This window comes from Pogoniulus pusillus, chromosome 37 (assembly GCF_015220805.1).
Source record: "Pogoniulus pusillus isolate bPogPus1 chromosome 37, bPogPus1.pri, whole genome shotgun sequence".
Classification (NCBI taxonomy): Eukaryota; Metazoa; Chordata; class Aves; order Piciformes; family Lybiidae; genus Pogoniulus; species Pogoniulus pusillus.
Window position 1 is genome coordinate 151,468 of NC_087300.1, and position 23,647 is coordinate 175,114.

The 23,647-nt window shown below is 50.5% G+C and overlaps 1 protein-coding gene across 4 annotated transcripts; it reads left to right on the forward strand.

The window, feature by feature from the left end:
• Positions 1-832: 832 nt before the first annotated feature.
• Positions 833-22,252, forward strand: TRNAU1AP (tRNA selenocysteine 1 associated protein 1). Of its 4 annotated transcripts, XM_064172814.1 has the most exons (10): positions 833-1,034; positions 3,841-3,917; positions 4,029-4,126; positions 4,974-5,073; positions 8,534-8,586; positions 9,527-9,658; positions 13,007-13,126; positions 14,463-14,625; positions 15,462-15,495; positions 16,868-18,217. In XM_064172814.1, the coding sequence occupies exons 3-10, from the start codon at positions 4,041-4,043 to the stop codon at positions 17,002-17,004; spliced, it is 825 nt and encodes a 274-aa protein (XP_064028884.1). In that variant the 5' UTR covers positions 833-1,034; positions 3,841-3,917; positions 4,029-4,040; the 3' UTR covers positions 17,005-18,217. The 4 variants fall into 4 exon arrangements, with proteins under 4 accessions (XP_064028884.1, XP_064028883.1, XP_064028882.1 ...); XM_064172813.1 differs by lacking the exons at positions 3,841-3,917; positions 16,868-18,217 and adding an exon at positions 20,153-22,252; XM_064172812.1 differs by lacking the exon at positions 3,841-3,917.
• Positions 22,253-23,647: the final 1,395 nt, after the last annotated feature.

The window sequence follows — 23,647 nt, forward strand, 5'->3', positions numbered from 1 at the left end:
CAGAGCTCCTCCCCCCAGATGCCATCCTCTCATGGCCTCACCCAGGCTCGATTTGCCTTTCTCACCTGGCTTATCGTGGAATGGTTTGAGTGGGAACGGAACTTTAAAGCTCATGCAGCCTGACCCCCTGCAGTCAGCAGGGACATCCGAAACCAGAACAGGTTGCTCAAGAGTCCCAAACAACTTGACCTGCAATGGTGCAAGGCGATGGAGCAGCTCCACCTCTCTGGGCATCATGGGACAGGTTTTCACTACCCTCAGTGTAAAACATTTGTCCCTTGTCTCCAGTTTCAATTTCCTCTTTCAGTTCAAACCATCCCCCCCCCCCCCCCCCCCCCCCCCCCCCCCCCCTTCCCTGTCACAACAGGTCCTGCTCAACAGTCTGTCCCCAGCTTTCTGTGGGGGACATCAGTCGCTTGATGTCCTGAAAGGCCACCAGAAGGTCTCCCTGGAGCCTTCTCTTCTCTGCTCTGAACAACCCCAACACTCTTCCAAAGGAAGGCCGAGAAGCAGAGATTTCCATGCAAAAATCTCTGCACTCCCATCCAGCTTCTCACAACTGCAAGATCACCGGCACCCTTTTTCTTGCCCCATCCATCTCCCTGGATCCTTCAACTTATCTTCCCATCCTTCCTCGACTACATCAGGCACCCTCCCACCTCTCTGCTGCCCAGATCACCTCCTAACATCCCAAAAACCTTCCCAAGAAGCCCTCAAACCCCTCTTCAGCCTCCTTACAACCTCCTTCGTCTCTGCATGGCCCTGAGCCGCTGGTGCTCCTCCCGCCGGTAGGGAGCGCTGCCGCGGCGCGGGGTGCCGATGGCGGCGGTGGTGCCGCTCTGTCCGCCCGCCGGGCGCCGCGAAGGAGGCGGTGGCGGGGCAGCACGGAGCGGACCGCGGGCTCGGCGTGAGGCGGTGGCGGCGCCGAGCCCAGCCCGGCCCGGCCCGGACCAGGAGGTGAAAGTCTTGATCCCGGCTGAACTCGCTGCGGGGCCTGCGGGAGCAGTATGGCCGCCAGCCTGTGGATGGGGGACGTGAGTGTCCGGCCGGGACTCGCGCGGGGCTTTGTGAGGCGGGCACGGGGCGACTGCGCCGGCGGGGGGCTGGGGGGCAGCGGCGGGGCGGGCGGCCGCGGGGCCACCGTGAGCTGCGTTGCGTTGACTGACGGACTGACATCCTTTTACTGATGGACTGACTGACACCGTCACACCGACTTACTGGCATCCTAACGCCAGCCGCCTAATGCTCTCACACCAGCTGATCGACACCCTCACACTGGCACACAGACACCCTCGCACTAGCTGCCTGACTGACACCCCCAGGCACTGTCACAGCTTCAGGGACCCCTCACACACTCTGACACCTGCAGGAGCTCCTGCACTGATGGACACACTCGTGCGCACTCTCCCGTGCACGCTGGCAGGCTCACCCCTGTGTGACTGATACACCCTCACGGAGACGGACACACACACACACTCAGACACTAACCCCAGCCCAGCAGACCCGAGTGTGAGCAGTTACACACTCACTGTGACACAGACACACGCCCCCCCCCAGCGTCAGCCTGACTGCCTGCCCACCCCCAGGGTCTCACATGCACTGGTGGCATTTAAAGCAGTGTCCCGAGCCGCCTGTGCTCACACACAGTTGTAGACACTCAGGCTTCCATGCTCATACTGTTAGGCACTTAGACACTCCCAGGCCCATACACTTGCACACTCCCAGGGTTCATATGCTGGCTCATGTGCTCACATGCTCACAGCTGTGTGCACTAAGGCACTTATACTGGTGCTGCTAGGCTCACAGGCTTGTATTCACAGATGCTCTCATGCTTGTATGCCCCTCACCACCCCTCTCCAAGGCATCCTTCACTGCCTGCCCTCCTAAGGACTTACCTCAGTGTTTCCCTCATTCCTACCTGCATGTGCACCTGGCAGCACACTCACAGATGCTTCTCCACCCTCAGGTGTCTCACTGCAGTGGGCATGCTCATACGGTGACACACACATCCCTTGTCTGCCTTTCACACACCCCCTCCCACTCATGCACCTCAGTCCCTCTCTGCTTGCCCCTGTACACACACTCACACACAGACACACAGAGTCACACATGTACTCACACCCAGCATGGTGTAGTGCTCTGCCACCCACCATGCCCATGGCTGTGCTCATATGGTGCTATGGTAGCTTCACTGTCTGCCAGTTTTATACCACCACAAATGCAGTCCCACCACTCTGTCGTAGCATCCTTGCCACCACACCTACACACACACACCCCTACATCTGCAGTTTGGAGCCTCTCACTACATGGATGCTGAGGTGCTGGAGCAGGTCCAAAGAAGGGCAACGAAGCTGGGGAAGGGTCTAGAGAGCAGAGTAGTGAGGAGCAGCTGATGGAGCTGGGGGTGTTTAGTCTGGAGAAAAGGAGGCTGAGGGCGACCTCATTGCTCTCTACAACTTGCTGAAAGGATGCTGGAGCCAGGTGGGGGTCTGGCTCTTCTCCTGAGGAACAAGTGACTATATGGGAGGAAATGGCCTCAGGTTGCCCCAGGGGAGATTTAGTTTGGACACAAGGTACAATTTCTTTCCTGCAAGAGTGGTCAGGGATTGGAACAGGCTATCCAGAGAGATAGTGGAGCCACCATCCCTAGAGATGTTCAGGAAACTCGGGGGGACAATTTAATGGCCATGGTGGTGTTTGCCTGGTGGTTGGAGTCGATGCTCTTGGAGGGCTTTTCCAAGCCAAAGCACTCTGTGGTCAGGGCAGTTCTGCCTCCTGCTTCTGGCACTCCAGGAGTCCTTTCTGCTCTGCATCACACCTCCATGGGGCATCTGACACCTTTTGCACGTGGAAGTGCAATGTGGTCACCCACTGCCAGCCGCTGCAGGTGTCTGCACCTTCTATCACATACAGTGACAGATCTGCCTGGTACCTGACAGACACCAACGCACTGGGGGCTGTCACTCAGCTCACTCACATGGGTGTGCGTACAGGAAGCTTTCAGTGCTTCCCTCACGCTTCGGGGTCATGTTAGCTGCCACACAGAATCATAGAACAGCAGAGGTTGGACTGGACCTCTGGAGCTCACCCAGTCCAACCCCTCTGCTTCAGCAGAGCACCTGCAGCAGCTTGCCCAGGATCACAATATTCGGGAGGGGGGGTTGGAAGTTCTCCAGAGAAGGAGACTCCACAGCCTTTCTGGGCAGCCTACTCCAGGGCTGCAGCATCCTCACACCAAAGAAGTTTCTCCTCTTGTTGAGATGGAACTTGCTATCTCCAGGGGCATCCCTCCCCAGCAGTGTGCACTGCATGAAGCCTTCGCTTCAAGTGAGTCCCTTCCTGTGCTCTGTCGCACACAATACCTGCCGCCAGCTTCAGCCCCATCTGTTGTTTGTCACTCACACACCACACAGGCAGCGTGTCCTGTCAGACAGTGCCCAGCACCCTCTGACTCGCCCAGTGCCACCCCTCGCCCAGGACATGGACACAGTCGGTGCCTCGTGTGCGGTTCAGGTCCCAGCCCTCTCGCGGGGCGCGCTCCGAGCTGTCTCCTCCCGCCGCTGCTCCGCGGTCGCTGGAGGTGGAGGCAACTCCGCAGCCCCCTAGCCCGGCTGGCCGAGGGCCGCCTTGTCTGGCGAGAGCTCGCCGCAGCCCCCCGGGCGGAGCTCCCGGCACCTCTGTGCCCGTTGGCGTCCAGAGCGGGGTTCTGCCCCCTGCTCTCCCCTGCTCCCCGTAGCGAGCGCTGCCGTTTGTTGCTGTGTGTTTCTGAGTGGCTTTTGTCCTTCTGTGAAAGCTCCCTGTTCTCTCAATTCATGCTGTCTCTTGGGTTCCACTTTGCAGACTGTTGAGCCTGGTTCATGCATGCCTGCTGGTTTTGAGTGGCATCGACCCTCTAAAATGAGTCTTCTTTTTGAAGTGTAAGGGTAAAATACTTCTCAATAATGTTTTAACTGCTTAGGGTGACATTGACACTTATATTCTCCTTTTTGTAAATGCCCTGATCTAACTTTTTTGTTTTGCTTTTGTAGCTGGAGCCATATATGGACGAAAACTTTGTTTCAAGAGCCTTTGCCACCATGGGAGAGCTTGTTCTGAGCGTAAAAATCATTCGAAACAGGTTGACAGGGTAACTGTTTCTGCTTGTTCTCAATTTGTGCTACTGGCGCCTTGAGACTGTTCCCTTTGCCCTCTGCATGGCCTCGCTCTGCTCCTGCCCACGTTGTGGGGATCTCCCCCTTCTGCCTTTTCCCCTTGCTGCAAACAGTAGGAGTGTATTGATGGCAGCAATGGAGAGGACAGTTGCTGCCTCTTTGACGTTCCATCAACAGCCCAAGAGCTGGCCCTCAGCCCGCAGTGCTTCAGCACTGGCTCAGAGCGGCACATGGCTGCCATGCAGCAGCATGCATGTGTCACACAGCAGCAGCTTTGGATGTCAGAGTCCCTCTGGGAATGACAGTCTTTGGCCTCTGGGCTTTGGCGACTAGTTCATGTGACTTGTTTCACTGGTGCAGCCTTGTGATGCTGGCGGAGATGGCAGCCTGACCTAGAGCAATATGAGAATCTCTGGAGTTGGTGAGGAACCGGAGGGAGCACAAAGTAGTTTGGTGCAGGCAGCACAAAGTAGTTTGGTGTTCTTGTAAATGTTTCATTTTGGTTTGTAATAGTTTAAACTTGGATGGGAATGATTCTGGTCCGTGAAAGTAGGAAGTAAACTAATAACTAATTGTGAGCAAAGCTGTTCTCTGTGTGCTGGTGTTGACTCGCTGGTAAGTAGGGGCTATCACTTTGCTAGAGATCTGAGGTTCCTTTGTGGCTTCTTTGTGCTAACTCACATTTGTTCTTTTAAAACCAAATTGTTCTGAGTATTGCAACTCTAGCAGATTTCCTGCCAGTTGTCTAGAAGTGTAATACCCCCTCCTCCAACATGTTTTAAACCTGGAATCTTTCTCTCCTCTCCTGTGTCGTGTGTTCAGAATTCCAGCAGGCTATTGCTTTGTAGAATTTGCAGATCTAGCTACTGCAGAGAAATGTTTACACAAAATCAATGGGAAACCGCTTCCTGGTGCAACACCGGTGAGTAAATAACAACAGCCAGCTGGGAACCAGAAGTGGGAAGGAAAAGGTGGTGTGGAATCTCTATCTTGAATGCTTACACAGTTAGCAAAGTGGGATTCCTCTGTTCTTTAGTCATGAGCATAGAACTATTAATGTTATTGCCCAAAATATTGTTGGGAACCCACTGATTTCCCTGTGAGTGTCTGGATGAAGTCCAGGTGCAGAAATGCTGTGATGAGGGTTTTATTTCTGAGTCTTTTTACTCTTACCAAAGTTGGGCTAGTGAAAAAGCAGAGAACATGGAGAAAGTGATGGTATTTTCTCCTGCAGTCCTGTCCCTCTCCATTTGTACTCTGTATTAATTAATTGCAAGGTGTGTGTTGTTAGAGATGTACAGGGTGAACCTGCAGGTTCACACCATGCTCTGCATTTGCAACAGAAACAGATATGGAAGCCTTGCTTTATGCTTGGTCCTTAGCACACTGAAGTCACTCAAAGCTATTTACAGTGGAGAAGGTGCTAACAAGTGTGTAATTGCAGTACATAGCAAACACCTCGGGTACATCAGGGCAAGGTAGGTAGGAAGAAAAGGAGGAAGAGTCCTGGAGGCTAATTTTAGGCTGTTGACTCGAGTGTGTAGTGGATCAAAAGCGAGTCAACTGACGCAGCTGTCAGTGTACCCACAGAAGTTGGCTGCAGTAGCTGTGGTGACTGGTTCACAAAGCAGCTCTAGAGTCAATCAGGTAAATCGATGCCTGCTTCAATGTCCTTAATGCCCCGAGGAGGAAACTGGGAAATTCAGGCTAAACTGCTGGAGTAGGTCCAGAGGAGGCTGCCCAGATGCTCAGAGGGCTGGAGACTCTCCCCTATGGGGACAGGCTGGGAGAGTTGGGGCTGTTCAGCCTGGAGAAGAGAACACTCCAGGGAGCCCTTAGAGCAGCCTTCCAGTACCTGAAAGGGGCGAAAAGAAGGCTGAGGAGGGGCTTTTGACAAGGGTTCATAGTGACAGGATGAGAGGGAATGGACTGAAGCCTGAGGAGGGGAGATTGAAACTGGAGATGAGGAAGAAGTTCTTGACAGTGAAGGTGGGGACACACTAGCACAGGTTGCCCAGGGAGGCTGTGGATGCTCCCTCCCTGGAGGTGTTCAAGGCTGTACTGGATGAGGCCTTGAGCAACCTGGGCTGGTGGAGGTGTCCCTGCCCATGGCAGTGGGCTAGAACTGGGATCTTTAAGGTGCCTTCCCAGCCAACCCATTCTATGAATCGATGAACTGTTTGGTTAATCGTATTTAAAGGATGGTGTCCCCTGAAAGGGGTAGGTGAGAGGCCTGGAGGTGCCTCTTTTACCTGTTCTCTTTAATATGCAAATCAGAGCCCATGGTTAAGGGAACTCATCTTCCTAGATGCCTTCTACAGTCACTAGAGACAAAGAACATCTGCACGGAGTGATGGAATCATCAGAGTTTGATTTGGGGGACACTTATCCTTACAGTTCAGCTCACAGCAGGGTGTTTTGCTGAGAGGAGATTTACAGAGCACGTGGAGAGAATTACAGATGTCAGACAGATCCGGCACGGGCAGCCTGAATCAGTGCACTCAGCAGACAACTGTCCAGCTCTCCTCTTGCATTTAGAGACTTATTCTCTTGTTTACAGCAAAGTGAGTGTGGCTCACTTTTCTTTTTATTTTTAAACACTGAATCAGCCACGAGGACAGCAGCCACTGTTCCCAGCCAGTGTTGCCAGCTCCCACCTGAGTGGAAATGCTTGCAGGTCTCATCACCTTTAAATCCAAAATAGTGCAATGAAGAGCAAGATCTCTCCCACAAATGTTCAAAGTGCTTTAAAGTGGCATGTAAATGTTGGCTAACTTGTAAATAGTCCACAGAGAGAGACATATATCCCCGTGCACCAGTGAGTGTAAGTGTGCAGGGAGCAGGACCATAGTGTGGAGTGAAGTCTTTGCCCTGTTTCCCAGTGAAACACCGCAGCCAGCACAGGGGCACGTTGGACTCTGCAGCACACTGACAGACAACCTGAGCTGTAGGTTAGGAGCTCAGAATAGGCTGCTAGCTTTGCCCAAATTCCCCTTGAATTCTCACCACTGTGCCTCTGTGCAGTGCAGGGGAAGATCTTCTTTGGAAGCCTGTTGGGAGATTAAAAAATTATTTTGAAGCCCCTCAAGCTGAGAGAGGAGCATTCAACATCATCTTATGCTGGCTGGGGAAGTTGGGACACCAGTGTTCTAGCAGAGGAGTGCAACCCTGTGCTTGCTCCTGTGACAGACACGTTTCAGAAAGAAACATCACTGCACTGAGCCTGCTTGGGTCTTTCTGTGCCAGGCATCCTATAAGAGTGCCTCTGGAATCGAGACTCTTGAGGCTGCGAGGCAGAAGATTGGTTGCTGCTTACGTTTGGGTCTAGACTTAGATGTGAGTTGGGCACAAATTGCTGAAAGCTGGTAGGATGGGAATGGACAGGCAGTGGGCACAAATTGAGGCTCCTGAGAAACATAAAATGAGGTGCAAAGTTTAAGGAGGCCTCCAGTGTCCAGTGGCAAGGAATTCTTTCAAATAAAACCCTTAACTTTGGGTGTTTCTCAGTGAGACATCAGCAGAGCAGAGCACTCAGCCATGCTTCCGACTCATGGATCAGTTCTGTCTTCAGTGAGGCAGATTCTGCTCTGCCAGTACTCCTGGAGATCATACCTGTCCTGTGGGCTGTGCTCTCAGTTCATTTTGAAACCTTGAAATTAGAGGTCATTTGTTGTTGGTACCTCTGCTTTCCTGCCTTCCCTAAAGACACAAACCTCTGGTGCCATGTCAGACTCTGCTGTCCCTCACTAGCTTTAGAAACTGTCGCTGGTTTTCCTTGCAGTATCTGTAGTAAGATCAGATACAGCTGTTGTGTTTCATAGCTGAACTGCAGTCAGGTGTGAACTGGGCAGTCCAGAACTGGACCCAGTATTGCAGATGTGGCCTCACTAAGGCAAAGGAAATAGGCAGGAGAATCTCCTTTGCCCTGCTGGCCACACTCTTCATGCTGGCCACACTCTTCATGCACTCAAGATGAATTCTCTTTATTTTGTTCCGTTGCAGTGGCTCAGAAGATCTAGAAGAGGGGAAGGAGGGAACAGGAGGAAAGGGAGGCAAGAGAGATGAAGGGAGGGAGAGGTGGAAAGCTGTGCTTGACTGAGATTGACTTGAAAGAGTTGAGAACTAAAACGATTTGTTCAAGGACATTTCCATTAAAGCTCCAGCAGCAGCCTTTGGCCAACTTCTCCTGGCAAGAGTAAGGAAAGGAAATGGAAATTTGTTCCTAGTAATTTAAATAATTTCAATGCTTTTTGAAGGTGATTAAACAGTTTCCAAAACAGCACTGGATGTCTGTCAGCATTAAGAAGGTTGTGTGAAATAAGCTTACTGTCTTTTATTCACAAAAACATTTGATGTTTGGATTCATTTTTGCCTCGTTTCAGGCAAAGCGATTTAAGTTGAATTATGCGACGTACGGGAAGCAGCCAGACAACAGGTAAATGCTCCTGAGCCCAAGAGCAGCTTTGCTGCTTCAGCTCTTTGTCAACTGCCTTGCAAAGAACGTTTAAAACACATAAATCCACAAGCTGATCAGTGCCTGTTGTTAGCAGAGAGAGGATAAGTGTGAGGTTTATGCTTTGCCTTTTGTGTGACAGTGGATTTGTCAGGAGTGGCTTTTTGAGGGATTTGAACTTCACAGCTTCCCAGCATCTCATCCTTGCAGTGTAAGTTAAGATCAATACACCAAAAATAGCAAATCTGTAAATAAGGCATCAACATTTTCTTGCCGTATTAGAAATCTAGAGATATCCTGCAAGATCTCAGGGGACCTTGAAGCTGCATTTCAGTGTCTGAAGTGGGCTAAAGGAACACTGGGGAGGGACTGTTCAGAAAGGCCCATGATGACAGGATGAAGGGCAATGGATTGAGACCAAAGCAGGGCAGATTTAGGTTGGCCGTCAGGAGGAAGTTCTGCACAGTGAGAACGGTGAAATACTGGAACAGATTGCCCAGGAATGTGGTTAAGACTTCATCCCTGGAGACATTCAGCATCAGCCTTGCAGTGGCCCTGAGTAGCCTGCTCTAGTTGGAAGTGTCCCTTCCACCTGCAAGGTGGCTGGACAAGATAAGCTTGGATGATCCCTTCCAACCCCATGCAATCTGTGAATTAAGCAATGAAATGATCTTGAATAAAATGTTTAATTTTTTAATTAGAAAGCAACATCAAGCAGATTGTCCTGCTGGATTAACTTGGAGAAGCAGTGCCATTGAAAATTTGTCACCTACACGGCTGGTGACATTTCAAAGTATCCATGAAATGCTCTTTTAATATCACTCCTCTGTAATCAAACATTTGGGCTGAATGTTGTCTGTCACTCAACATACCTCTTGGGCTGTGCATTGGCACTTAGAGAGTTTTCTTTTGACTTCTTCAGCCCAGAGTATTCCCTCTTTGTGGGAGACCTGACCCCTGATGTGGACGATGGCATGTTGTACGAGTTCTTTGTCAAGGTGTATCCATCCTGCAGAGGAGGAAAAGTGGTTTTGGACCAGGCAGGAGTATCCAAGTAAGTCATCTCTTACTCATTATTTTATTTTCTGCCAAGTGTTTGTGCACTTCTGAAATGATGAAAAAGCCCTAAGTAATCTGGAAACAGCATCTTGCAGAATTCTCAGATGGGTTTGGACTCTTGCCTGCCTGAGGCTGATGAGGCTCCTGTGTTTTGTTTCAGATAGGGTAGGGCAAACAATGCTGCGAGTCATTGGCAAAAAAGATGTCCAAAAGTTGGATTTCTTGATGTTATGGAAATATTTTCTGAGCAGAAAAGGAAACTATTTTCCTAGAAGAGGAATCACCTGGTGAGCAGCCTTGTTTTCTAGAGCCTGGCTTCTATGAGAGGCAGTATTCTGATGGAACACCCATGAAAGTGTTGTGATAAGACTTAAAATGTAGCCTCAGCCTCTTTCAGAGCTGCTCAGTGAGCCTTTGGCTGTTAAAGTACTCAGGCTGTAGCTGCCACCTCACCTGAGATTGACATTGCTGGAGTGGGCTCTGGGTGCAGTGCCAGGCTGATGCTGCCAGTAACTTTGTTGTGGCGTGCAGTTACTCAAAAGCTGAGGCAACTGCAAGTGTTGGTGTGAAGTGAGAGAGGAACCTGGGGCTCATGGACAGCCTGGTGAAGGCTTGGCCCTTCCAGCCAGGGCTGGCAGATCTGGAAAGCCTCCTCCTCTCACCACCTCTTGTTCAGGCCAGAGAGGAGCTTAAAGTCTGATGCCAGTGTTGTGCCTGCTGCTTTGCTTTCTGCTAAGGGTGCAGGCTTGGGGGCTTATGGCTGCAGGACCAGGACAGAATTCTTCAGGGGAGGTGCTGACCATGAAGAAATGATTTCTTGGTGTGAAAAAATTAAGTATCTTGAAAAGCTGGAAACACCCCTGTGTGCAGCTCTTCCAGTACACTGCATCCAACCCTTAGCTGTCCACCTCTGCTGTGGAGGTGGCAATATTCCTGAAAGGGTGCTCCCTTCTTAAAGGCTCCAGGAGACTTTGTAACAACTTAGACACTTTTGTGTGCAAACACCTAAAACTGAATTAAACAGACTTAAAATCTGACTTAGAATCTTAGAATTATTTTGGTCAGAAGAGGACTTTGAGATCATCAAGACCATCAAGTCAGGACTTGGAATGATTTCATTTGCCGTGGTCCTTTCACAGAGGGCAAGTTCAGCAGTGTGTCAACACACAGTTTTGATCTTGCTTAGTTACAGATAAGGCTGAGCTTTGATTTGATCTTCAGTATGTGAGGAGCACACACACAGGTGTGAAGCAGATGTTTGGGCTTGGATGTAAAGCAACTCATGCCAGGCACTAGCTTTCGTGGGGCACCAGCTGCTCTGAAACGGCTCCCAGCATGGCCCCACTACAAGAACTAGGTGAAGCCACATCCCAGCTAGTATGTAGCCTGGCGCTTAGGAATTCCCACAGAGCAGCTGGTATGCTGTGAATTGACACCCTTGCTTAGTGCTGGTTCTTGTTCCCAGGTGGACAAGCCCTTTCCCTCCCCAGATCCTTTCCTTTGCCCTGATGGGTTCTTCCTTAACCTCCCACACCTAAGGCTTTGATCTTTCTGCCGCATGAGGCAGCCCAGCCCATTGTGGGCTCTTGGCACTGGCCTCCGGGATGCTGTTGCATGGCTTCTGACTCACCACAGCATCGGAGTCCCACGCAGAGGGTCACTGGGCCTGGAGAGGAGTCCATGTTTGCTGTCTAGCTGATGCCCGGCACTGTCAGCACCACAGTGGAGGGTTGCTGCAGAACCCAGGGGGACACTGCATGCCTGCCCTCTTCCAGTTGTGTTGTCAGGGCAAGTTTTAGCAGCTTGAAGTTAAGAGCTTGGTTTCAGGCCTGCTGTTGAGGCTGCTTCTGGGGCTGGGCTGAACCCTTGTTAGGAGTGACAGAAAGCCTGGCTGAATATTTTTCTGTCAAGAAAAGACTTGATGGCAAGGTGCATCCTGGGCACTCCTACAGCAAAGCAACACTGTCCTTCAGAAGGAGGTAGTGCCCATGGCCTGTCAGTCCTGTGCTGACTTGCAGCTGGTGAGATTATCTGCAGTGCACCCTCAGCAAGTTTGCAGATGACATCAAGCTGAATGGGGTGGTTGGCATGCCTGAGGCAGGGGATCCACCAGAGGGACATGGACAAGCACAAGACATGGGACCATGTGGACCTCATGAGGTTCAACAAGGACAAGGGCAAAGTGCTGCACATGGGCTGGGGCAACCCCCCAGTACACTCCAGTCTAGGGGAAGAAAGGCTGAAGAGCAGCCCTGAGGAGAAGAACTTGGGTCACTGGATGGTGAAAAGTCAAATATGAGCTGTCACTGAGTGCTGCTAGTCCAGCCTCAGCCTGTCCTGAGCTCATCCCCAACAGTGTGGGCAGCAGGGACAGGGAAGGGATCCTGCCCCTCTGCTCTGCTGAGACCCCTCCTGCAGTGCTGGAGTAGCTCTGGAGTCCTCAGCACAGCACAGACAGGGACCTGTCGGAAGAGGGCCAGAGGAGGCCACAGCAGTGCTGGCAGGGCTGGAAGGGCTCTGCTGTGAGAGCAGGCTGAGAGTCGGGCTTGGGCAGACTGGAGAGGAGAATCATAGAATCAAGCAGGTTGGAAGAGACCTTCAAGCTCATCCAGTCTAACCTATCACCCAGCCCTGTCCAATCAACTAGATCATGGCACTAAGTGCCTCATCCAGTCTTTTCTTGAGCACCTCTGCTGATAGAGTTGGAGATGTTCAGCCTGGAGAAGGCTCCAGGGAGAACTTCTAGTGGCCTCTCAGTGCTTCAGGGGCTGATCCAAAAGCTGGGGAGAGACTTTTGAGCAGGGCCTGTTGTGACAGGACAAAGGGGGATGATTCAGACTGAAAGAGGGAGGTTGAAACTGGAGAGAAGGAAGAAGTATTTAACACTGAGGGTGTTGAGAGTTTGTCCCAGGTTGCCCAGAGAAGTGGGAGCTACCCCATGCCTAGCACCATTGCAAGTCAAATTGTCTGGCGCTCTGACCTTTACAGCCCCTTCCAACCCAAAGTGTTCTGTGATCTGCATCCTCCCAGTAAGGATTTGAGGCTTTGTTGTTGTTCATGCATTGTCTTGTCCTGTCTCAGCTCACTTCCAATTCCTCAGTGTCCCTTGGCACAAGAAATGCTTCACTTTGGTGAAGGCCCGACCACCACTGCTGTAGCTGGGGCCTGTGGGTTCAGACACTTTCCAAAAGCTGTCACTAAATCTCTGCTCAGAGCAGGGACAGCCCCAGACAAAGTACTGGGGAGGGGTTAGAACAAATTCTGACTTCACTGTGAATCTTTAACCAATAAAGTGGATGGGCTCTTTTGTGTGTTTGATGTGAGTTCTTCTGTATCTCCACAGAGGTTACGGGTTTGTGAAATTCACAGATGAACTGGAACAGAAAAGAGCTCTGACAGAGTGCCAGGGAGCTGTGGGCTTGGGCTCCAAGCCTGTGCGCTTGAGTGTGGCTATCCCCAAAGCGTGAGTATGAGAGCAGCCAGGGAGTAGATCAACTCTGCTTTGAGATGTCCCTTAGTGCTTTGGTACATCTGGATGTTTCCATAACAAAGTGAAGGAACATAGTAAATACCTGGAGTAGCAGAACCCGGAGGGAATCCAAAGGGCTGTAAGACTGGATCAAGAGAGAGCGTCGAGTGCTGCTTTTGATTGTTGTTCAACAGCCACAGAGACCCCATGCTGGGTGTAAACAGAATTCTTTCTAATGACTATGGTCTTTGCATTGAAATGAATTGGTCTGAATCTGTTTGTGGATTTCTGGATGGGCAAAGCACAATTACCTTGCTAATTCTGTTGTGTTGTCTACTAAATCTAAGCCTTTTGGGGCAGGGATTAACTTTTTTTTCTGTGTTTGTTCAGAACCTGATACAATGAGATCCTGGTCTGACTTGGGGCTCGTAGCACTAGGGTAATACGAATCATAGTAATTGCTCTGCTCCCTGTTTGAATACTATTGAGATTTCCAGTGACCTCAAAAGTCTTGGGGGGGGATAAGGAAGATAAAAGCAGGAAAAGGGGGGTGCATCATGGTGAGAAGACTGATGATTCCCTCTTTCCACTATTTCCATCACTAGCCACAGCTTTACTTGTGACATATTTTCACTGACAAACAATATTTATCATCTCATGAATTCGGACCTCAGTGACCAGGAGAGATTGCTAATTCCTTCAGAAGGGGAGTTTTAGTCAGTTCACAGGCTGCTGAAGTTTACTTTTGTAATTACTTGTAGTCCTTTTTAATCCATGAGCTCTTCCAGCTCTGTGCAATGAGGTTCTCTCAGTTCAGTGGGAATGGGGACAACAAGCACAGGCTTCTCTGTGACAGTGGCAGGAGGCGAGGGATAAACCCCCAGTTCTTTCACAAGGCTCCAAGTCTTGAACTCCTCATATAATGCACAACTTAGAATCTTAGGAAGATTCCCATTCATCAGAAGGAAAAAGGGACCTGAGAATCTGCAACGTGGTTCAGGATTGTTCTAAACTCAAGGCTTCTAGTCCTGAGTTTTTTCTCTCCAAAAGCCAGGAGGTGAGACTGAATTAACTCCCAGGAGGACAGCAGTGTTAATTAGTGAAGATGAATATAACTGCAGGAGAGGCTATTTCTTTTCAACCACTTCTTTCTCTCTGCAAGTGTATGTAAATGACAAATCCTGCTGCGGGGAACACCCTGGCTTTGAAAGGCTGCAGTGTGCATGTTAGGCTGAGCCTAGACTGTGCCATGATGCACCCTAAGCTGTCCCACTGCTTGCTTTCCTACTTGTTCTGCATTACTTGCAACTCCTGCTTTGTTCTTTTCAAGTAATCGTGTGAAGTCACTGGAGTACAGTCAGATGTACAGCTACAACTACAACCAGTACTACCAGCAGTTCCACAGCTACTACGCGCAGTGGGGGTATGACCAGAACACTGGCAGCTACAGCTACAGCTACCCGCAGTACGGCTACACACAGAGCACCATGCAGGTAGGGCAGCAGCACGGAGCCCACAGCCAGCAACAGGCTCCTAATAAAGCCACTCCACAAGAAAGCAAAACTGGTTAGCAGCCCCTGGTGTTATGTGAGGGATGCAGAGTCACAGAATGGGTTGAAACAAACCTTAAAGATCATCCAGTTCCAACTCCCTGCCATGGGTAGGGATACTTCCTACTAGACCAGGTTGCTCAAAGCCTCATCCAGCCTGGCTTTGAACACTTCCAGGCTTGGAGCCTCCACAGCTTCTCTGGGCAACCTGTTCCAGTGCCTAACCACCCTCATAGTAAAGAACTTCTTCCTAATGTCCAACCTAGATTCACCCTGCTCCAGTTTCAGGCCATTACTCCTTGTCCTATCACCACAGGCCTTCCCATAGCCCCATTCAGGTACTGGAAGACTGCTCCAAGGTCTCCCCAGAGCCTTCTCTTCTCCAAAATGAAAACATCCAGCTTTCTCAGTCTGTCTTCATAGGATAGGTACTCTGGCTCTTGGATCTTTGTAGCTTCCTCTGGACCCACTGTAGCAGTTCCATGTACTCCCTTCTCCAAATTTCCAGAACTGGAAGATAAAAAGAGGTGAAAAAAAGAGGCAGAAAGGTCTGGAGCACACAAAAGGTCTCTTTACACGGTTGTTTTGGTAGAGAGACCCTGTCCCAGGTTGCCCAGAGAGGTGGGAGATGCCCTATCCCTGGAACCTTTCCAGGTCAGGTTGCTGGGGGCTCTGAGCAGCCTGCTCTAGTTGCAGGTGTCCCTGCTGACTGCAGGGGGTCCGACTGGATGAGCCCAGAGAAATATCTGCCATCCTAAGGGCTTTGTTTTTCCTTGCAGACATACGAAGAGGTTGGTGAGGACGCGCTGGAAGGTAGGTTTCTCGTGCTCTGCTTTGTCTGTGCTGCACTGATCAGAGAGAGTTTCTCAGGCTGGCCCTTCACTTCCATGCGTGACACTCCTTTGTCAGCAAATCCCAGTTCTTAGGGGAGTTGTAGGTCACTGGCACCTAGCACGACTGCATCTCTGTTACACCGTTACTGTTCCTACTCTGAATCTTGTCAAGACTGAAACTGACTCCAGCAGCAGCATCTTCTGTAGTGCTTAAACTTTAATGTCTTTTTTTGTTAGGTTTTCTGGTGTGCTACAAAACCAATAGTAATGTTCTGTAACATCTTGGAATTTCATCCCCAAGACCCTTCACTGTGCTTTTAGTTCAGCATCAACAGCAGTTAGCAGACATCTCCTTTAGCAGTCACTGCTTGAAATGGGCCTCAAACCACCTGGGCTTTTAGATGCACTTGCTTTGGTTTCCTTTATTGATGCAAGAAAAAAAATCATAGAATCATTTTAGTTGGAGAGGCCCTTTAAAGTCATCCAGTCCAACTTCTCTGTAACTCCACCAAGTCTGGAGCTAACCCATAGCTTTCAGTGCCACATCGCTGCCTCTTAGAAACACCTCTAGGGATGAGGATTGAGCCACTTCCCTGGGGAGCCTGTACCAGTCTTTGAGGAAACAGAAGGGGGTATCTGGCTGCACCTCTGCTCCTCCACTTTGCAATCTTGGTGCCAAGCCACCTTCTGTGGCAGTTCAGGTGGCACTCCCTGGTCTGCAAGGGGCAGGTCTGTGTCCTCTGTTGGTTCTGCTGTTGGGTAGTTACCCCTGGGAGGAAGGAGAGGCTTGAATTTCTTCCTTATCTCATTGCAGAAAGACAGCAGGGCTAACCTGGGCAAGTGCAGGGACTCCCATCACTTTTGTTTTAATAGGACTAAGATATCCTCTCCTACAAGGTCAAACTGGGGGAGTTGAGTCTGTTCAGCTTAGAGAAGGCTTCAGGGAGGCCTTAGAGCAATCCTCCAGTACCTAAAAGGGGCTACAGGAGTGCAGGGAAGAGACTTTTTTTAAGGGCCTGTGGTGATAGTACAAGGGCCAGTGGCTAGAAACTGGAGCAGGGTGGATTTAGGTTGGATATTAGAAAGAAGTTCTTTGATGGTGGTGAGACACTGGAGCAGGCTGCCCAGAGAAGTTGTGAATGTCTCATTCCTGAAAATATTTAAGATCAGGCTGAATGAGGCTTTGAGCAACCTGTGCTAGTGGGAGGTGTCCCTGCCCATGGCAGGAGATTGGAACTGGATGAGCTTTAAGGTCCCTTCCATCCCAAACCATTCTGTGATTTATGGGCTGTGGGGTTTTTCCTAACACCTTTGGTGTGCAACCTCTTTATCTGTCTGTCTTTCCCCTGTAGATCCCACACCTCAGTTAGACGTCCACGAAGCAAATAAACAGTTTATGGAGCAGAGTGAAGAGCTCTATGATGCCCTGATGGACTGTCATTGGCAGCCTTTGGACACTGTCTCCTCAGAGATCCCAGCTGTGCTATAGCCTCATGGCTGAGGCGCTGTGTCCATGTGAGGAGCCTGCAGTGCGCTCCGGACTCTGCCGCTGCTCCCGGATCCTGCAGTGGTCAGGGGTGCCCTTTCTCCACCCAGGTGTGGTACTCGAGGTACAGGAGGGCTGTAGCCTTCCCTGTACAGAATGAGTATTGTAGGAGCATCATGGTAACCTTTATTCATGGTGAAAAACTAGAACTGCAACAGTTTTAGTCCCTTTGTCTTGAAATGAGCTCTTACTACGTGTTGGGAATTGTAATTTATAAGCTTCCAACCAGCTGGCACAGGGCAAAGACTCTGCTCCAACATACAATAAAGAAGTTGATCTTTTCAGTACAATTACCCCTGGCATTCTGGTTCCTGCCCATCTTTTTTTTTGCTGCCCATTCACTATCTTCAGTCCTTCAAACCAACTCTCATGAACATGAGCGTCTAAGAAAATCACTGTTGGATGCCACTAAAGCATCTCAAAAGCTTTCTGTTGTGACTGTGCGAGGCTGACCTGAGCATGGGAAAGAGCCATGTAGCTGGAAGCTGCTGTGCTGTTTAAGCTAAGCTGTGATCATGAGCTAGCAAGCTGATAGCTCTGTGTTCTTCAGCAGTCTACCTGAGGACCATTTTTGGGCAGTAAAGACAGAGGAGCATTTTAAAACTGTGCAGACTGATGCCTTCTGCCTGGTGATCTCCACCTGTGGCTTGCTTCTCCACCTGAGGCTGAGGAAATAATTCCCCATCGGTTTAGAACACCTCCACCAGCAGCCTTGTTTCAATGGCATTTTGTGTATCATGCCTTTCTTCTCATCATGGATATTGTAGCATCTTCCACTGCCCTGTCAGTGACTATGGTGGAGCTGAAGATCTGGCAGCAGAAACGAGCCAGAGCAATGTAGCTGAGATAATTACGCAGCAAATGACTGCTACCCTGGGAGAGTTTCCTGCTGGATGGGCGAGCAACACATTTAAGCTAGTATTATATTGTGTTACAGGTGAAAGCAAAAATAATAGCTCTTATGTACCTGTTCTGAGCCCTTCTCAGGCTTTTGTGCCTTAAACTCTTGGAGAAATAGCAGATAAAAACTATCTGTAACAAGGAGTAGTTTAGGAACTGAAGCTGCTGCTGCTAAGCATTTCCTTGCCTCCCTGCCCACGTGGATGCAGAGATTTGCCACAAGATTGAAATACTTTCATAAAGCCTTCTTCTGCTACATCTTTGTTTGTGTCCCTAATTGTGACCTCTGACAGTCTGTGGCGTTCCACCAACCGCAGTGGGAAGCACTCCGTGAGCCTGGGGGAAGTGGTGGCATATCCTGGAGTTAGCGCTGGCTCTAGTGAGGGGTGACTGATGGAACTGGGCTTTCTTCAGAGGCAGCTGAGGGAAGACGTCCTGGCTCTCCCTGAAAGGAGGCTAGAGCTAGGTTGGAGTGAGGTCTCTTCTGCCAAGGACTGAGCGATAGGACAAGAGGAAACAGCCTCAAGTTGCCCCAGGGGAGGTGTAGGTTGGACACAAGGAACAATTTCTGCCCCTAAAGGATTGTCAGGCCTTGGCCCAGACTGCCTAGGGCAATGATGGAATCCCTATCCCTAGAGAGGTTTCAAAGCCATGTAGATGTGGTGCTGAGGGCCGTGGTTTAGTAGTGACCTGGCAGTGCTGGAGTAAGTGTTGGACTTGGTGATCATGGAGGTCTTTTCCAACCCAGTGGATTCTGTGACTGTTCTCTGGTTCTGTAATTTCTGAATTAATGGATCTAAGGGACTGCTGGGCCCCTGCATTCTCCTCTGTGATTTTCTCCTTCCTGCTCTGCACCTGGCTGTGCTGTGGGCTGGTAGAAGTCTCCTAACTTTGTTACTTTAAATTTAAGGAAATGAGAATCCCCTGTATGATGTGCTGGGTTTCAGAGTAGAGAACTTTTCTTCTTCCGATGTAGCTGCTCAGCTCAGATGATGTCCCGTTGGAAGGTGCCTGTTCTCAGAGCAGTGTTTCAGAGGAGGAGTTTATGTTCTGCTGTTAAACTCCTCCTAGACCATTCTGTGCTGCACCCTGTCTGCCCTGCACTCTGCTCTCTCAGACCTGCCTTTCCCTATCCCCCCAGATCTCACCTTTTATAATGCAGCCTGAACCCACGGAGACCTTCATCACTGAGTTTATGCTGCTGCTGTAAGGCTGACCAACATTCCTGTCCTCTCCAGTACTTCCTATCACATGAGTCAGCCATATCCATGCAAGCCTGGCCCTGAAGGAGCAGGGTGCGCTAGACGAGCACTACACACAGCAACCCTATGGCAAGGTCATTTTCCTTTCTTGTTGGTAGTGATTAGTCCATGGAGAATCCTCTGGCTTCCACCAGAGCTGGGGATGTACAGAGCCCTGGGCCCTCACACAGGGAAGAATTTGGGTGTATGAAGGCCAGCAAAACTTCCCCAATGAAGTGTGTTCATGGGTGCCAAGTCTGTTTCCTGGTGCCAAACTTCAAGAAGGTAAAGCTGAGAGGTAAAAAGTCTTAGGGGATAGCTGGTCTGTTGTTATCCTCATAAGGAGGAAAGGAGGAAAGGAGTTGCTTTGAAAGTACAGACTGTGGTTTCTTGGCTAATGTGAGAGATCATTTTATTGGCTAGAGCAGTGAGGTATCCTGCAAGGAGGCTGCAGTGAGGTAGAGTTGGTCTCTTCTCCCTAGTATCAGGTGATAGAATGAGAGGAAATGGCCTGGAATTGTGTCAGGGGAGGGTTAGTTTGGAGACAAGGAAAAATGTCTTCACTACAAGAGCAGTAAGGGATTGGAAGAAGCTGCCCAGGGAAGTGATGGAGTCACCATCTCTGGAGGTGTTCAAGAAATGTGTGGCCATGGCATTCCGGGACGTGGTTTAGAGGCCATAGTGTTGAGTTAATTGTTGGACTCTGGTCTTGGAAGGCTTTTCCAACCAAAACACTAACCTGAATTCTTTATTGGTGCTTAAGAGTTCAAAATACCTCAGATGGTTCCTTTTAGGAGAGAGGTAGATGTGAGACTTTGGGCCACATCCCCTCAATGTGTGATCCACCATCCTGGGGTTGTTAGTGAGAATCTGAACCGATGTTCTTTGGTGCTGTTAGTCCCTGAGGTTTTTGCTGTGTGTCACTTACTCATCTTCATGTTTGTTTGCAGCACCTGAAGCAGAAAGGAGACTTTCATGTGGAGCTACAAAACATCTGTCACTTGGATTGTGTAGGGTTTGTGTTTTGGAATCCATGTTAAACAAAGTGTGGGATTATTTCTCTCATGGACAGCTACAGGAATAACCCTGCTTAATTACCATGTAAAGGAAGATGAAAGCTGAGGACTCCGCCTGGCAAGGTTCAATCTGCTTTTATCTTCAGGTGCTAGAAGGCAAGACAACCAAGGCAGGTGGTACCACAGCTCAGCAGCGTTGTGTAAGTCTGGAAAATTGCATCAAGCTCCACAGCTGGGAGCTGGAAGATTTCTGGCCCTGAGCCTGCAGTGTTTGTGATTCCAGTGTCCCTCTTATGAGGGTGAAGACGTGGTGATGCTCCAGTTTGGGTTACTCTGAACTGAAAGGACTCTGGGAGTGCTGTTTTGCCACAGAGACTGAAGGGGCTTTTCCAGCTGCAGAGCTGGAAGGACGTGGGTGTTTGGCATGAAATGGTGGTTTCCACAGCCTAGGCTGGTGGCCCATTGCCATCAATGGGTGGTTGATTAAAAGCTTGACAGTAAGCATGGGGGTGGCCAAGGAGAAATTTCAGCTGGCTCCCAGCAGGATGGAGAGGCTGAAACAGTTTCTCTAGCAGATGTGGGGCAGTACCAGAGTTGAGGGGCCTGACAGTGATGGTTTCTGTGTTAAATTCTTGTTACTTAGACTGGTTTCAGCAGACAGGTTCCTGTGCTGCACTCCCAGAGGTACCAAACACCCTAAGATGTTTCCTTGAATCCTTTTGAGGAACAGAAATCTTTGCCTCTGATCTTGCATCCCTGGTTACCAGCTCACTAATCCCCAGCTTCTGCTGAGCAAGATCTGAGAGAAATTTTTACCTTCCAGCTTTGCTATCTCCCAGCACATATTGTAAGCTTTCCAGATACACCAGTTCCTGGGTTTGACTTGGGATTTGCTTAGACATGAAATTAATTCAGTGGCAGGAGAGTCTGACAGCTCTGGGTGGAGACGGGCAGAGCTAGCTCAGGACATGGCACTTGGCACAGCTTGCTTTAGCTTTGGGCTTGGCTGGAGCATTTCCTCAGGAAATCACCTCTGCATTTCCAGTGACTCTGCTTTTCCTCCTAAACAGTTACTCCCAGTCACAGTGGGTTTGCTGAGTGCAGTAAGAAGGGTTTGGGGATGCTGTTTGGTACACAATCCTGTTTTCTCAGCCAATAGGAGACTGGGGAGGGATCTCATTAATACTTGTAATTACATTCATTACCATTAATGCTTAAAGGGCAGGTGTCAGGAGGATGGAGCCAGACTCTTCTCAGTAGTGTCTAGTGACAGGACAAGGGGTAATAGACACACACTGGAACCCAGGAGGCTCCATCTGGACAGGAGGAGAAATTTATTTGGTATGAGGGTGCTGGAGCACTGGATCAGGCTGCCCAGAGAGGTTGTGGAGTCTCCTTCTGTGGAGACTTTCAAAACCCACTTGAACGTGTTCCTGTGTGAGTGACTCTAGGGTATCCTGCTCTAGCAGAGAGTTGATGCTCCTCAAATGTCCCTTCTGACCCTCACCATGCTGGGATTCTGTGGCTCTGTGACATTGTGCTGCTCCTGGTGGGAGAATTTCTAGGACGAAATCCGTGGTAGATAGCAGGGTTAGGTGATGGAGAGCTGTGTGTGGCTAAGGCTGCTTGTGTCCCCTCAGCAGACAGGGTCTCTGGGGAACCACTGGCACCGCAACCTGCCTGGGTCTCCAGCCCCCTGCCTGCTCTCCCTTAGCGCTTCCCTGTGGATTGTCTGCTCCCGCTTGCCCACTGCTGGGAACTGCAGCCTCTTCCAGCGCTGGCTCCTCTCCCTCTGTTGGCTCTCGTCCTGTGCTATAGGAGGGACTGATGTGAGGCCCCCAGCCGTGCCAGGAGTTTTCTTCAGGGCTTCATGGTCGAATACCACAGACAGGCAGTGGGGTTTTCTTCTCTCTGGATCTCCATCCATCTTCTCATCTCCCACGCACCCATGGTGTCACTCTCTGGAATTCCTCCCCTTTAGCATTTGTAAGATTTTAATCTCAAACACTCAATGTTTACCAGGGTTTAATTTTTGGAGATGTTTTGTTTGGGTTTCTTTGCTGCAGTCAGCTCCCACTTTCTGTCCTGCCTTCAGACTGGACAGGGAGGTCTATAGGTTCACTCACTGTGCCAGGGAGTGCTCAGGCTGCCCAGGAAATGCCTTGTCACTTGTCAGAGCAGCTGCAAGACCTGCTGAGGAGGCAGAGGACAGGACCAGCTGCTTGTAACCCATCCCTACCAGCTTTGACAGGGGCTATTTTTAGAAGAGCTTCGGTCACACAAGGTTTGGGTCTCTCTTCCAGACTTCCTTCTGCTTTTAACAGGGTGTCAGGCTTGGTTTGTTGGTCACCTGGCATGTCCACGGTCAGGCTACCAGCTACAAAGAATGTCAAAGAATCACAGAATCATCTAGGTTGGAAAAGATCTTTGAGCTCACCAAGCCCAAGCCTTAGCACAGAACTGTGTAGTGTTTTCACCTGTCAATTTTGCTCAGAACAGATTGAAAAGTCACTGCTGTTCTCCTTCGTCCTTTTGCACTCTCATCAGGGCAGGAAGCAGTCTCAGGCTTTTCAATCTGTTGTCTCATGGTGACTTCACTGTCAGCACCCACAGAAATGTCATCAGTCCCGTCCCAGCAGCAGGTAGGTCCTTTGAAATCCCTTCTGCTGCTTCTGGATCACAGAGCCTGGCAGAAGTGTTGTTTTGGCAGGTCGGCTTCTGTCTCCGAGAAACCTACCTTCCATTCCCTGAGGGTGGGGTGTTCCCCCTCTGCCTCACAAAAGGGAGGAAGGACGAGGAAATTTGTGGCTGCTGCTTTCACCTTTTGGAGGAGCGACCCCTGGCTTTGTGAGGAGGAGAGAAAACCTGTCTTTGTGCCACCAGCCTGGAGAGTCGTGGAGGTGGACACGGGAGCGCAGCTCACCCACAGCGCAAGTCAGGGGCTTGCTGGGCTTGCTGCCTGGGGGTGGGACTGCCTTGGCCTGCCTCGTGGCTGACAGAGAAGCAGGGGGTGTGTGTCCTGGGGGGAGTGGGGTGGCAATGTGCAGAGCGGAGTAGCATGGGAAGGCATGGCATAGGCTCGGTTGGCACAACACAGACACGGCACAATATGGGGTGAAGCGTGGCACAGCATGGAGTGGCATAACCATGCACTGCGGGATGCGGTAGCAGAACTATGGGGGTAGGGCCATGGGGTAGCAGAGCCATGCACTGCGCGATGCGGTGGCTGGCAGGGCCGTGGGGCGGCAGGACCCTGGGAGCGGCATGGCCGTGGGGCGGCAGGACCCTGGGAGCGGCATGGCCGTGGGGCGGCAGGACCCTGGGAGCGGCATGGCCGTGGGACGGCAGGCCGTGGGAGCGGCAGGGCCGTGGGGCGGCAGGACCCTGGGAGCGGCATGGCCGTGGGGCGGCAGGACCCTTGGGGCGACA